The sequence below is a fragment of the Bombus pascuorum genome, chromosome 5 (genome assembly GCF_905332965.1).
Source record: "Bombus pascuorum chromosome 5, iyBomPasc1.1, whole genome shotgun sequence".
Taxonomy (NCBI): domain Eukaryota; kingdom Metazoa; phylum Arthropoda; class Insecta; order Hymenoptera; family Apidae; genus Bombus; species Bombus pascuorum.
Genome location: NC_083492.1, coordinates 17,879,019 through 17,895,136, shown reverse-complemented (window position 1 = coordinate 17,895,136; position 16,118 = coordinate 17,879,019). Strand labels below are relative to the sequence as shown.

General features: G+C 46.6%; 1 protein-coding gene across 1 annotated transcript in view; it reads right to left on the bottom strand.

Annotated features, from left to right (window-relative positions):
• LOC132906893 (single Ig IL-1-related receptor-like) overlaps positions 1-16,118 on the bottom strand; it is a 124,749-nt gene that overhangs the window by 26,279 nt on the left and 82,352 nt on the right. The window contains exon 3 of the mRNA XM_060959501.1: positions 4,891-5,104. Coding sequence (XP_060815484.1) covers positions 4,891-5,104 — 214 coding nt within the window. The remainder of the gene's footprint in view (positions 1-4,890; positions 5,105-16,118) is intronic.

The following is a 16,118-nucleotide window of genomic DNA, read 5'->3' as shown; positions in this document are numbered from 1 at the left end:
TCGTCGTCGTCGTCGTCGCTCCTTTAGTCTCCAGTGGTCCGAGTTTCTTCGACGCGTTGGAAGATCGCGACGGGTTATTCCTCCAAGTTCTGCGAGGTGCGCGCGTAAAACCTACGAGTCTGCGACGGCATCGTTATGTCCGCGAGCATTTAACTGTCTCCCCTTCCTGGTTCTCTAAGACGAATAGCCGACTTTCCTTCTTGCGCCGACTTAAATCGTGGTCGCGTCAGCGAATTTCCGGCTAGCGAAAACGAGTAGAGCGTAGAGAGCAGAGAAAGGGAATGAACGCGTCTCGTCGATCGATCGCGTTACGTCGAGAAACTCGTTTTCTCCACCTCGATTTCTGTCCATCGGGCTGCGAATTCTCCAAAGCTCCCCATCGCGTCTCCTCGACGCTGTACGACCTCGCGCGTTTACTCGATCCACCGGCGCATAATGGAAGCTCGATTAAAAGCGAATGGAATATAAATTGGAAGCTGAAGAAGAGAGAGGGATGGAGAGAAAACGAAGGGAAAAGAGAGAGAGAGAGCTGACGAGTCGTTTCAGGTATCGTCGATCTCGTTTAATCCGGGCCGACCAGCGAGGCGACTCGTCGCTTAGAATATGAGAAGCTCGATGGACCACCCATGGCCGGACGACGGACCTTGCTATCTCGCCACGATGATCGAGAGCTCGACGACAAAACGAGAGACAAAAAGCAAGCGGAGTGAAAGAGATCGAGGGTAGAAGAACCGGCTAACCAACCGCGGAGGAGCTCGTGACCCTGGCGCCGCGCCGCGCCGCGCCGCACCGCGTCGTTTCTCGTTCCATTCCGTTCTCCCCGACCTCTTCTTCCTCCCTCTTCCTCTCTTCCTCTCTACCGTGCTCGCGCGACCTCACGGACTTTCCCTTTGCCCCCTCAAACTCGCAAAGTCGAGCGTCGCGGGAGACCGCGTTCGAGCTGCTGTCCGGTTCTCACGCGAGAAACGAGAAACCGACTTGGCGATCGATTCGACGGTGCCTATAGGTGGAAAGCGGCAAAGCTTGGGATAGACCGTAATTGGCAGCTAGAAGCGTCTTCGCCGCGAGGAATAGCCTCTATCGATCGTATGCAGCGAGAATCCGAGAATGGACAGGGACAATGCCGGCCCTCTTTCCTCCGCACAATTTCGTTGCCTCGCCGACATTCGGTTTCCGCTCGGTCGCACGGCATCGATCTCGCTACTGTTCAGTTCCGGACTAATAAAGCGATTTCTTGCACGAGGCGCGGCCGCGCGCGTACTAGCGACTAAAAGTTTCACGGCGACCAACGACGAGTCGGCGAAACCTTACAAGAACTGCAGACCGAACGCGTTCCCGGACAGACGCGGACAATTACGGGCCGACGTTTTTCCATTTCCCGTTCGCGAGCGGTGGTCGAGTTGCGAGCTATGTCGAGCGAGGCTTGTAACCATCGGAGGAATCGGCATTATCACAGCAGCAGTGGAAGCAACGTGGGGACACACGAAAAAGGGGCCGATTCACCGAGGTAACAGGCCAGGCTATCATCAGCGTAATGACGGAGCTGCTGCGACGTGGAAGGGCGGCGGCAAGCGGAGAGAGGCCAAGATTCCTTGGAATTTCTTGCCTCGCTCCTCTCTCTCTCGCTCTCTTTGCCGCGCGTCGCAACCTGCCACGTCCTTTCTTTCTCGCGCTTTGCGTGCAAGAACGGATTTCGTCCTCGTCTGGTTTCTCGCGGTCGTCGAGCCCCAGCTGAACTCTACCGAGTTTGTCTCGACGTTATTACCTTTATATGTGTAATGCCTGCAGATGGCAAAAAGGCTAACCACCGGGCCCGTGATCGCGCTCGTCGACCCTCCCTGCGAGAGAGACTCCTCTGGAGCGCAACCGGCTGCCTTTCCATCCTAAACTTTCTTCGTTTCGATCATTCGGTCGGCCTCGGCTTTCGTACCGTGGTCGTGGCAAGTCGACCGATTCGACGTTTATGCAAGCCGGTGTTTTGCAAGGAAATCGTGCGAGCTTCCTTTGCCAGTCACGCGAACCGGCGACACGACGAAACACCCGGTCGAGTGAAAGCGCGTTCGCGGAACGCGTTTACGTAACGTCGATTTCCGCAGACGCGCTCCGTATCGCCATCGTTCTCCGCTATCCGAGCACGTTCCAGGCCGAAACCAATTAAAGTTAACGTTAAAGTAAACGCGCGTGTTCGATCGCGACAAGTACCCCCCACGACGTTTCCTTTTTACGCGCCGGACCGACCAAAAACATCTTGTCACGATGATACGTCGAACATCGAAACGCAGCAGAGCTGGTAAAACGGGAAAACGAGTCGTCGTTACGGGTTTCGGTGTGTCCCGGCTCGGCTGTCACACGTTATATCGGTGTACACCAGACGCGCGGTCGCTAATTGGACGACAAGTTTGCAGCGCGCCATTTCCAAATGTACCCCCGAGATACGAGGTTGCAGGCGAAACCAACTGCATTCGCGGAAACCACGAATAGCGCGGGGCTGCTAGAGCTTCACCACGGAGCGGCCGACGCGACGATTACGCGATAACCGTCTCCGTTCGCACGAACGATATTTCACCGGGTTAATTTGATCGTTTGCATGTTCACGATTTTGCGCGTACGGGCGCGCGGCACACGACGTACGCTCTCTCTTCTACTCGCTTCAAAAAGCGTTATTTGTTCGACTCTGTTGGCGGACAGACGCGTCTGCTTTCTGACTCGTCAACAAAAGTCGTAAGTTTGCGTCTCGATTAGTATCGATTCCCTATTTCCATTAAGATGATAGGGATGTTTCAATAGAATTTGACACAGGGTTTTTAACCTTTTGCACTCGAGAAGCTGTTTCCCGTCGTCGAGCGTTTCGTGTGGCAACTCGAGAGGAAAATGAGATAGTCCCTGTTTGTGCTAAATTTCGACCTCTCCAACTGACGAGATTGATTCGTAAATAGATTCCTTACCTATTTATATTGTTCGTTGTGGAATGTGAAGTTTAGTTTCCACTTTAGAATGGAGATGAAATATTTATGCTGAAATTCTTCCGAAACTAAAGTTCTGACAACGTCTGCGACGTTAGTTCAGATTCGACGATCGTGGCACAAGTATTACGGTTTTGTAAATTTAGAAGCTCTAAAGAAATGGATTTGGAACTTTGGTAAACAAGCCGAGAACTGACCATTTCCAATCAGCGGAAATAAAGATTAATTTTTGAAAGAACGGTAACGGCTCTTTGGAGATTGTTGCTGGTCCGTTGCGAATGTGTTAAAAAAAGCATAGGCAGAGAAATAAAACTGGCAAAAGAGCTTTGAAATACAAAAAATTGTTATTCTCAAAAGGTTGTTGTCGATGATGAAATGGACGAGCGTGTAATGACTCGTTACGGAACATTATTCGAGCGAGTGGTGCGCGTTTTAAATCCTGAAACGTAATCCAGACGCGATTCGATCGACCGTTCTTCATTGCGGTGAATTTCTTCGTGCAACCTCTGACCCCTCCTTTTGCAATCAGTAAAGAGGAAGCGGGAAATCCGTATTTCCGGCGATAATGACCACGGGTATTTCATTACGTATCTCTCGTTAGCCACGCTTCTATTAACCGATCCTGGAGCGTACGCGATTCAGGCGGCGAGCGTGCTTCCTGCAAGCAGGATATTCGCCTCGGATCAAAGCCAAATTCCGATACTCCCCTGCGAGTGCCGCTTAATTAACAGTTTGATATCAAGCGCTCTTGTCCATCGAACGCGCTCCAACCCTTATCGATCGACCTTTCGATTTCGATGGAAGCCGCTCGTCGTGGCCCGTACGAAACCAGCCGAATTTGGCAGCAACGCGCTGTTCACGCAAACTATTAGGTTGTCCGAAAAGTTTCTTTCGTTTCATAAGGTGTCATAAGGCTGTTTTATATTATTTTATTGAATTAGGTGTGATCCATTTCGTTCTATTTCTATTATTATGTTCGTGCATAATTCGATAAACTAATATAAAACAAAAAACATTGTGCATTTAATATATCCTTATGAAACGAAAGAAACTTTTCGGACAATCCAATATATACGCCTAGTGTCCATAAGTCACCGACAGTTTGCCTACTTTTGACAAAATGTTTGTTAGAACGTACCATACTGTTGATATTGCGTAATTTCCACACATTCGCGCAAATGCTATACTCTATTTCGTAATATATAGACAGCCTTGTAAAGGAACACGTGAGATCTATTTCCAAAGCTAATCGCGCAATAAAAACGATAAAAAACGTTCACGCAAACGTTTTATCTGTCTTCGTTTATGACATCTAACGAATTTTCTATTTCTATCTTGCGTTACCTAATTACCTTTACAGAATATATCCGTTACGTTTCAAGGCGTCTGTAAAGACTAGTCGCGTATTCGGCTATACTTTCAATGGTTCTTTGTGTTTCCCGAATATGTTGACGAACTCGTTCTATTCCAAACCCAAGTATTTCAACATTTTTGATAGGTGTTGCGTCTACAAAATTCGTTATATCTCATAAACGAAGACAAGCAGTATAAGATCATGCGTGTTTTAAATCGATCGAATATCTCACTCGTGGATAAAGAGTAAAATGAATCGCGAAAGTTGTGTTTATTTTCGAATGATCATTTTGCCGAACATGAGAAATTGTTCGCTGACTTATGGCCAAGAGCTTACTGTTCGTCGAACGAACTTCCGCTTCGTTGACCGACGTTCACCAGGTACATGTCGCGATTATTCGTACCGTCCGTCTTAACGTTCGGCATCGTTTCCACCGAACGCGCACACGAATCGATTAACAACGTCGTATGGTGGTGACATGGTGTGCGAGAGACGTTTCGATGGAAACCTTCCTGTAGAATACGCGATAAGTGGACGTGAGGTCTCAAAGGGACGAATCGGAAACGGACTCACCTGGACACGCTGTGCTGCGCGATCCTGCCGTGACTCGGTAACGTGACGTTGCTGTCGCTCTTCGACCAGGTTACCGAATTTTTCGCGTCCGGAAGCTCGACCTTTCCCAGGTATGCCTCGCAAAATAATCTCGCCGCTCCTCCCAGGGGAACCAATTGCGATGCCGGCCTGTACGTTGGCAATGGTCTCCCGGTATATCCGCCAGACTTCTCCCCTGAAAAAAGCAACCCGATCGATCATATCGCGAAAGATATTTAGAAACCAATTGCCCCGCGGATACGAAGAACTTTCGCCGTTACCGTGTTTTTCGTTCAACGTCTTAAGCCGAGTCCGCGCTGACAGACGCATCTGCATCTGTACGTTTAAAACGTTTGAATTACGGTTACGTATCGTTTCTGTATTTTACGAAATAGACGTGGATTTAATAATTAATTTTATTTTATTTACTCGTACGTTTATTTAAAATAATATTGACGTTAAAAAGGAAATAATACCAAGTATACCGCTATACAAAGTTTAAACAAGAATACGCATAAACAAGTAAGTACAATTATTTAGGATGTTAACTTTAAGCTACTCGTATGTTTAATGGGAAATTGAAGAATAAATCTACTCGACCCACGTACTTGCTAGTCACAAACTTGCAGTGTGACCGAATTTCGACTTAAAAACTGCCGCATGAAATATGGGCACGTTAAAGTTGGCCAAGTCTTGCAAACGCCAGCTATCGATTTTATTATTTATAATATCGCGAAGGAAGAAAAGTTCACTAATAGTCCTACGCTGCTTCGAAGGTCTTATATCGAAAGTAGTCGTAATTGGGACACAATCACGATCATCATTTGCAAGAGGATATTTGTAAGTGGGATTTCGTAAGGAGCCACTTTCTCTAATTCTTTCTTTTTACTAGATTTACGTTTCTTATTATCATTGGGTTGGCAACTAAGTGATTGCGGATTTTGTCATTAGGTGGTAATGACACCAAGAGGCATATTCTACATGGGGTAACACCAACGAGACGTACAGTTTTAGGAGAGTGTAAGGACTCTTCAAACGAGAAATTAAATCTAAGGATAATAATAAGAGCTTTTACAGCCTTGTTTCCTATTGAAGCAACTTGGAGATAATGATCGTTAAAGGAAAGTGGTCGACACAGCGAGTCCACTATCCAATAGCTGGCAGAGAGCACAAATCAAATAATGTCATTTAATAATGATATTATTAATATTATTATCAATACACGTTATTATTGACGTAAATAATAAGGGGTAAATCCTTTGGTACAAAGATGCAATATGAGAAAAAGTGAATTTATTAAAATTTATTAACGGGTCACAGTTCGATTACGATACACACAACGTAGCGATCATATAAACGTAATATAAAAGTAGAAAAGCGATGTCAAACCACCGTCTGTACACAAGGTGATTCAACAAAGAGCTATTCGCGGCAAAAAAGTGCAGCCAGTCGACGTAGCAATTGGCATAATTAAGAATACGGTGTACAACAGGTTGAAACAAGCGTACTTTGAATCTACTTTGTTAAAATGAAAAATATTATATCTGCGCGTATTCTTACACGATACGTGGATACCGATCATTCAACATATTCTGCCTATTTCTTGCACAATCCTTTATTAAAAACCGTGCCAAAAATAATAGATTGACACGAGAAAAGAAAATACTTTCTTTAAAAGAAAAAGATAGAGAATATCGTATCTATTTTGTTTCAAGATCTGACGAATCAACCAGAAAAATCCGACAGCATTATCGGATAAATCCCCCGCATCTTTTCTTTATGTTCCACGCAGGTAGAACTAAAGAAACACTTAGAAAAAAGTCGTCGTTCGTTCGAAGGATCTGGACACCTCAGCCGCGACAAATCCAACGATGAAAATCGAACGACCAATATGCGAACGGTAGAACCAAATTTTTTACTGTAAAGCGTTCGATTCGACGACCAACTACGCATCGTCCAAATACGCGTACCAAACGAATTTTAACCCTGGATCTGACGACCGATATTTATTTAAACTCACTGTCGCATTTACGTCGCACCCTCTAGCTACTATCCGAGATTCGAGTCGGGAGCCTCGTTCCGTTTCGTTATCGAACAGCGCAACTTCCAAATGCGCGAGTTCGTCCGAGTTTCAGAACGCTAGGAAAAACGTCGTGTTGGAAAATTGACAAAGCGAGAGACTCGTTTTGTTCGTCCGTTAAACGTGGCAAGTTTCCGAAGAGCCCCCGCATCGCATCGTTGGCCGGGTTTTCTTGCGCGCGGTGGCATTTGGGAACTTTTCGAGTTCGTTACGGTAGCGTGTCTGCCGCGATACACCGCACTCGTGAAATCGCTCGAGCGTCCAAGTTTTCACGTTCCAGGTTCTCGAGGGCCAAAACCACGAAAATCCAAGAACGTAATCGAAGTACGTATTTCGTAATTTACGATTTAATTTCCCGATTTACTCTCGAATTTCGCTTAAGCCACCACAACTCCCAACCCGGTAAACCAAAACTAGGTTGGAAACGCGAGTTTCGCTGCGCGGTTCAAAGCCGAAACTCCGTAGCAGTGGCTCGACGGATCCTCGATTTCCAAGCGGAAGAAGCTTTCGAACGCGCGTGCCTCGAGCGCCAACGAGATTAACGCAACTTTCCTCGTGATCCGACGTTTCCACCTGCGGCGTCTGTTCCGTTTAACGGAATCGCTCGATCGACGTTTTATCCGGTCGGTAAATGTCGAGGGTGCGCGTCGACGTATCCACGAAGATCGGAATGGAAAGTACACCGCGAAAACGTAAACAGTTCGTAACGGTGGATTATAGTTAGAGGGAAATGGCGTTATTAAAGCGATTTTCATTTCCATGACGATCCATTTCCCGTGCTTGGCCGCACCAACTCTAAAGACCGTCACTAGCCGCATTCCCGGGAATAATTATGAAATTTCATTTTCCTCGCGAAATTCCGCAAATAATTATCCATGCATACGGTCCACCATACGGTGAAGTTGTCTCTCGGAACGGAGACAAAGCGACGGCCAAGAGCTTTGTTAAACCGTCATCCGTACCGGGATGGGTCGCTCGTTTCTCGAACAGAGGACCGCTTTAACCGGTCCGGCTATCTCGCTCGTTGTCAGCATCCTCTTTCGCAAACGCGACATCCAGCGCGACGAATAGCGGCTACGAGTCGAGCACCAAGCTTTATAAACGCTGCCGTGAGTAAGTACGGAACCGATTACTCGAAACGAATGCCGAGAGTGGGTGGACGAGACCGGACAAAGGAACGTGCCATCGATTTTCTTCGTTCGACGAATCGCAAGCTCGATTCGAGGGGGAGGGGGAGAGGGGAAGAAAACAAAACCGACCGGACGCGTGTGTTCCGGCGTTACGAGTCGGTTTTATCCGAGTGCCACGCTCTCATACGATATACATCGATCGCCAAAGCTACGACATCGGTAGTTACGAAATTGTCACGCCGTTTCTAACAGCGAAACGCGATTTGCCTCGCGTCTATTTTTCCTGCCATGCTTTACGTTTAAATGGCTCTTAAACGATCGACGACGCCCAGATATACGGTGCGTCCGCGTCGAGGAGCAATCGATCGCGGGTTGAAAGATTAATCGGAACACCTCCGGCGATACCTCCGCTTTGTCTTTCCGCGGCAAGAAACTCGTGTCTAGAACAGCGGGTAGAATAGGATTTCTACGCACCATCTTTATCTTCGTCGCTTCCTCACCCGCCGCCGGTATTACTTCAAATAGCATGATCTAATTATGTATTATTATTATTATATTATTATTTATTTATTTATTTATCGTTAACCGGCTTCTTTGGTATACATAGCTGAAGAGATTGGGTTAGAGGCACGACTTGCATTTATATTACAGGTATGTATAATATAAACATTTAAAATGAGACACCGAATCAGAAATATTAAATATATCCATGAACTCGTTAGCTCGGTAACCTCTTGCACTCGAGGACCCTTTTGGTCGGGCGAAGCAGCAACTCGAGGAGATTTTGCGCGTATGTGACACGAGTGTCTTGTAGGTAACATATAATGATTTTGTACAAAAATTAACTTAAAAACGCGTTATATTTTAATAATCTATATATATATTTACATCTTTGAACATATCATTTTTTAATATTTTTCCTGTATTTTTTTAACGATAATTTATAAAACATCTACCAAGATGCATCCTTAGCTTGTTGGCACAAGTATCGCAATAATCAGTTGTTTCGTGTCTTTCTCCTGCTTTGTTTCGGTAAGAACACACCTTACAATACCTTTGTGTTCCTGTTGAAATTACACGCAGCTTTCCATTTAACCGAATTTCATCGCAATTAACAGTCGACGTGGAAGCTCGATCTCGCGATCATCGAGTATCTTCTCTCAACTGGTCTACTAAAGTTTTTATAACTCGCAGGTGGTTAAGTGACCTTTCGTTCTTTCGCTTTTTTACAGAATATACGAATTAATTAAACAAAGTTCCAAATCCATTTCTTTAGAGCTTTTAAATTTGCGAAACTGTAATACCTGTGCCACGATCATCGAATCTGTATTAACGTCGCAGACGTTGCCAGAACTGTAGCTTCGGAAGAATTTGAGCATAAATATTTCATCTCCATTTGAAAATGTAACACTTTACACTTCAAAAGAAACAATACAAAGAGCTAAGGAATCTATTTACGAACGAATATTGCGTTCTCGTCAATTGGAAAAGTCGAAATTTAACATCAACAGGGATTATCGCCTCTCATTCTCCTCTCGAGTTGCCACACGGAACGTTGCGGTGACGGAAAACAGCCTCTCGAGTGCAAAGGGTTAAACAATCCTGGCGACGACGTCAACGTGTCAAAAGCGAGAGGAACGAGATCGAGGTGAAAATGCAAGACGTCTGACGCCTTCCAGATACATGTATGTTAATGCTAGTAAGAATCGTTGGACGATAAACACATCTGTCGATATAATACACGAGGTGCTGGTTCTTTCGAACGCAAGTTTTCCGAACCTAAGATTCTATATTTCAGGCTACTATTTCATCCCATGACGTAGGTAGGTAGGAGAAATTTCTCGAGTAGTGACTGGTGCCTTTGAGCAGTGTAGACGCCGAGTCGTTGGTCGAGACGCGCGTCGAGGAGACGTCGGATCGCGCAAGAACTCTCGTCGTGTATTACGCGGCCACGTGCACGCGTAATATTCAGGATATACGGATGGATGGCAGGACAAATTCGAACACGTGCGTGTGAGCTTGTGTCGAGACGCGTCACGTACCGCGATGCATACACCTTATGCGTACATAGGTTGCTCGATGGAACTGCGTTAAACCACGTGACCTATCCACTGACGAATGCGCGTCATCTACAGATCTTGCATCACGATCTATGCAACGCAGCCTGGAAACGACCGATCGATCGGCCGGTCTTCTCTCGCAGCGATTCAAGCGACGCGACCCGACGTCCAAATTTAACGCACATTGCGCGACATCTCGACGAGGAAAGAATGACAGCTCGACGTGTATTCCCAGGTTGCGTTTGCGATTGTACGCGCGACAACGCTTCACGATAACCGACAACAATACCATCGGCCTCATACTTGAACAGCTTCGGAAAGAAATACCAGCCTGTCCCTTGACACGAAGCACGGCCACAGTCGATACGAGAGAACGTGTCTCGATGCACGTGTGGCTCACGTGCCACGACGTGCATATGCCTACGCCTATCTATATCTAAGGCTTGCGGTTGGTCAGGATGGGCTGCGATTCATCGTCGGATACGCGTTCCACGGCTGTACGCTTTCGGAATCGTTTCACGAATGTTCGCCAACAGCATCGTCTTAACCGTTTCAGTTCCATGCAGCGCGATCACGCTGTTTAAATTTTGTGTCGAAAAGACCCAGTACGTTTGACCGCTACGAACGATCGACGGTATTTTGTACTTCGTTGTTATCTTCTCGGTAATTATTATTGAACAAAACTTGAAATATAAATAAACTAATAGTACGTATATATAATGATATAGATGTATTTTATAAAAATAACAAATATGACGAGCGTTATCGCGCCGCTTGTTTCTCTTCGCAATCGATCAAGACGAGCGCTGTCGTGCTGTTCGGGATATTTCCACTCTGTGTTTTCAAAGACCCCTGCGACTCAAACGGTTAAGAGCGTTTTCATCGGTTCGTTCTCCCCAGCCATTCATCGGGACGTGAGAAATTCATGTTCAAACACTCTGAATACCGCTGCTATAAAATTTACCGATCAAGGATACGCTTGCATGGAACCGAGCTACAAAACTCGACCATTTAGGTGATTCCACTTTGGGGTTAAAACGAAAAGCGTTTTATTCCCGCGAAGAAAGTTCTCGTGAAAGAACGAAAAGAAGACGAAGTGGTAGAAAATGGAGGTTTTGTATCGAAACGCGTGCGTGGTCGTACGCGTTTACGCGACCGACCGAAAAAGACGGAAGAATCGCCGGCCGCGAAAGCGTTGGCCGAAAAAGCCGGACAAGTCCGCGATCGACTGCGAAGAGACTTTTTAGCCGCGCGGGAAAAGCCGCTTCTCGCGCTCTTCTTCCTCTTGACATTCGCATTTGCCGTTTCCTCGTATCGCTTAACGTCGTCGATCGGTTCTATCGTTTTACCCGAGCTCGAGGCACGATCCGCCGACGTCCGTCGAGCGTCGACGATTTCATCGCGACGAACGTTGCGTCGACGTTACTCCGCGTGGATCGATAATCGTCGATCGATTGGTTTTTTCGACCCATCGCCTTGGCTATAGTTGCCGAGTGATGGTTTCGCGGTATGGTTAGATCTATCAGAAATAACCAATCGGATCCGCGTTCCTTCGGCTTGTTTTTTTTATTCCGTCTATTATACTCGATCCTCGCGAAGCAGGATGTAGCCCTGGACGTAGGTAGAAACGAAGAACGGTGGCCGGTGACTCGCGATACCAAGGCTAGGCCACGAACAGCGATAGGTTGAAGAAAGAGTTCCGAGAATTCCGGTTACCGTGACGAAGAAAGGACGCGCAATTCCTTTCATGGCTTTAACAGAGCTTCTCGGAATCGCGCGTGGGTAGTTTTATTCAAACTTTTGCCTCTGCCTCTGCTTCTCCTTCGCACTCCATTTCTCCTTCGTCTTCGTTACTTGTTTCGTTATAAGTTGGAGGAGAAATCGAGGGACGTGGAAGTCGGCGGACTCGATCGATATCGCCGAGCAACTTGTACGCTCGGGGGAGAACGATCGAGGGAGGAGAAGAAGACAGTGGCCTCTGGTAGCGTGGTCATTTTTCTCCTCTCTCCGGTGTCGCGCGATTCGTCTACTTCGGCGAGGACGACGTCTCGAGATTTCCATTAATCTCGAAGAAAATCGTTTCTTTCGCTTCCAGATTATAGATTTCCACGAAAGTTCAGCGTTCGCAGTTCCGGACGAGTGAATCTTTCCCTTGGAAACGGGGCTGGTAACGTCGACGGGAAAAAGGTAGCGAAAACTTTGTGCCCTGGCAACATTTTCCGCAGGAGACTTCCGCATCGCCACGATCGCCGAACCATCGGCGGAACCGGTTCCTCCACGCGCTTTCGTCTCAAAGCCAGGGCGATACCATCGAGAAGCAAGCAAGCAACCGCGCGACCGCGCCGAGTCGACGTCATCCCACAGCCTTTCGTCCTTACGTCGCTTAATTGATCGAGCTTCTCGCTAGGCCCGGTTAGACGTATGCTCGGTGGCCTTTGCCATAACCGGACTAGTCGATCAAGCGCCTCGGTTGCTCGCGCTCTACCAAAGTGTAGCAGCTTAATATTCCCGTCTTGCTACACATACAAATATGTACGAACCTTATGAAACTACTGCGATAGATCGTACTCTTAACGCCGCGGCTCGCTTTTTCCTCTTTCCATCGGTTCCCATTCGCATCGTCATTAGCAATCGCGCAATCCCTTTCGAAACATTAGTGCCTTTGACCAGCACGCTTGTTCGCGTATTCGACATGCATGCAAACACGTGCACTACGTTCGGCGCGTAGTTTGATACCACAGAATCGATCCGCTCGGTCGCTCGACTGACCTCGATTCTTTAGAAAAGTTTCTTTTCTAGCGAACCGCTACTCGCACCGGCTGGACGAAGCTTGAACGGAAGGGACTAGAGTGCAAGTTTCCGGTGGCGCGCGACCTCCTGCACGCGTTTAGCGTACAAAAGCAGCACAGGTGCGAGGATAATCCGCGGTTCGTGGCTATGCATATGCATTCCGGGATGCACACGAGTGCCCGATAAGGTATCGCGCTTCCTCGTCGGCTTGCCCGTGGGCTACGTCGCTGTAAATGTGGACGACACCTTCGGAGATTCGCAACGAGAGTGTACACCGAGAGAAAAGAGAGTCGTGCGTTGCCGTTCTTTCGTCGACCGCTCGAGCGCAGGACATCCCGAGAGAATAAGCGGGCGCGCGTATTCTCGCAGTCCTCTGCCGGGATAAACTCTCGGTTGCCTTCTTTACGTGTTAGCTGGATTTTCTTCGGCGGGAGAGGTCAGACGAGAGACGTGGGAGAGCGTAGAACAGCGGTCGACGTTCGGAAATAGCCAGGAGAGATAGCGCAGGCTGTATCGGCTAATTGCATTACTGCCACTACTGGCAGCATCATCATCGGAGCAACCTGCTCTCTCTTGTTGCGAGATCATACGCGTTTAGTTAATGTACGCGGTGCACAACCGCGTTCCGTGCACTTAGCTCTGAGGTATTGGCTCGTAATTCTCTCCCTCGGCGTCTCTCCGCCGGCACAGCCGACTCGCCGCCGACGCTAAACGCGTATGCATATTTATACGGGCCGAGTTTCAACGGGTTACTCGCTCGAAAATTAATTTCCACTTGACCGCTTTCGGATCTGCGGCGTCGCGCAACCCGCGACGATACCGCCGCTAAGCGTCCGTACTCCCTGCGGGCTTAGCCTCTTCGCTATTTTCTAAGAATTCCACGAAAAGATAATGCATTTCTCGTTCTCGCCAATCGATTGCTATTTCCACTCGAACTTTCCGAGTAGCCAATAACTTGCGAAGATGGAATACCTGGCATGTGCAATGAACGAGCCATTGCATCTTACTTACGAGTCGTACTCGATCCTTACGCAATAGCGAACCTTGGATATTCGATTTCATTATAAGTAGATATGTTGGGTTGGCAACTAAGTGATTGGGGATTTTGTAAATACCGCCTAATGACACCTAATGACGATATATCGAACTCGATCGTATAGAACTGTGACGTTTATGCAGGTAACCCGTCCGTATAAAATGGAAAATGCCGTCAATCGGTAACCTCGGTACTCGTGGGTGACTGATTTTGGGGATTTACACGGTCGAGCGATATGTTGGTCGCGTTCCATCTCGAAGATGGTTTGTAATCTGACGGAACGCGACTGCCGAACCATCGCGAACGTAACCAAAGGGAGATGGCGCAAAGCCGAGTAAGGACTCGGTTCGGCGGCTGTCCTTTCTTGTCTGCATTCCGCTTCGTTTCACCGATTCGGCCTTCCATTTTCCACGAACGAACGCCGCACGTCTACCGTCCAAGCGACGATTTAACCGGAAAAGCCCGTTTCGCTCACTGCAACGCGACCAAGAATAATGCCCCGCCATCGAATGAACTTTGTACCGGAAGCCGATACGATAGAAATTGCAGGGAAACAAGGTTGTCGCACTGGGACAGAGACAGATATCTCTAATGAAAATCGAAGAGATCGAGAGCGCTGAATAAGCGGGCACGCGGACATCGAGCAGAATGAAACGAGGGTTGCTGCAGAAAACGTGGATAGGATTATAGCGTTGTATCTCCGGCCGCCGGCAAATTCAACCGCAATTCTTCCCGACGAAATTCGACAACGAATTGGGACACGCGGTCGTTTAATTACGCCACTTCCATTTCGCTATCGCTTAACATCGATATTGCCTTCGACGCGACGCGACTTACCAAGAATTTTATCGGACGTTTCCATTCCGGATATATTCCGCGTGGCGAACAAACGCAACGAAACGGTCGCTAAATAGTCCAAAGATGCTTACAAATTGTTCAGACTCGGCAAGTTATTTTATTTTGACTTAACACTTTGACTACCACGTTGGTCATATATAACCGGCCACGGTTCCTCCTGTGACGCAATGACGCTGGTCATTAATCACTTATAATTGTAAAAATTGTATGAAAATTCACACTTGGGGCATTTTGAATATAACCGACAAATAGAAGGTACTTTGAAACGAAAAGTGTCCCATCGAACGATTAAATATTTTTATTAGAACATCAAAAAAAATGTTGACAAATCTTGCATCTAACATCATCATTTAAACATAAATGTAGCTCATTGATACAATCTGGACGATAGGTGGTCACCTTTTTGGTCCGATTCTAAGCAATTTTTGATCCTAAATGTTTAATATTTTTTTTGTAGCACTATAGTACGCTTGCCCTTCTTTCTTCTGCATTTCGTGTAGGCGAAAATAAGTATATTTGACGGCTCTGACGAATGGCACTGTGCAAGGTGCATTGCGAGTACCATTCTAAAATCTGATACCTTGATTTCTGTTCTTGTTGCTTGTTTATGGAGTATCATCGCGTTTGAAATTGATGTATTTAACGGTAACTCTAAAGCTAATTTTATATACCAGTTGAGGGTTCTTCTATGTGGTGTAGAATATGCTATCATTCGATCTGATAAATCTACAGCACATTTTCCTCTGTGTAATCTACCACTACCGTTGGTTTGTCACAAACATAATTTTTTTTCCAGACCTCTACCATTTCAGCCGAATGTTTCGTCGAAATCATAGAAATGTCACGCTTGTCCCTCCACCTTACTATTATATGTAGAACGAGCAAATACTATTTACTAATATTTTCTACGCGTTTCGACGATATATTCCGGACGTTCTGCTTACGACGAAACAACGAATACGAATGGTTTGTTGAAATAAACGAAGTCTTGTTATAATATGTCGCTATCAACTGTTACCAAGGCACCACGGTAACCACCAATGAGATAAACGGTCCATCGGGGAAGAATGTTGTCTTACATGGTCAATTTATTATTATTTTGCCATTAAATAATATTTGCTTTGAATAATAAAAATACTCCGGTGGCGTCCTGAGCGGAACATGTGATTTCGACGTGGCAAAGTGTTAAGGTAACGTGCACTTGCTACTTCCATTGAAATAGCCACGTTAGAGAGACAAGGCGTCCTCCTATAGAA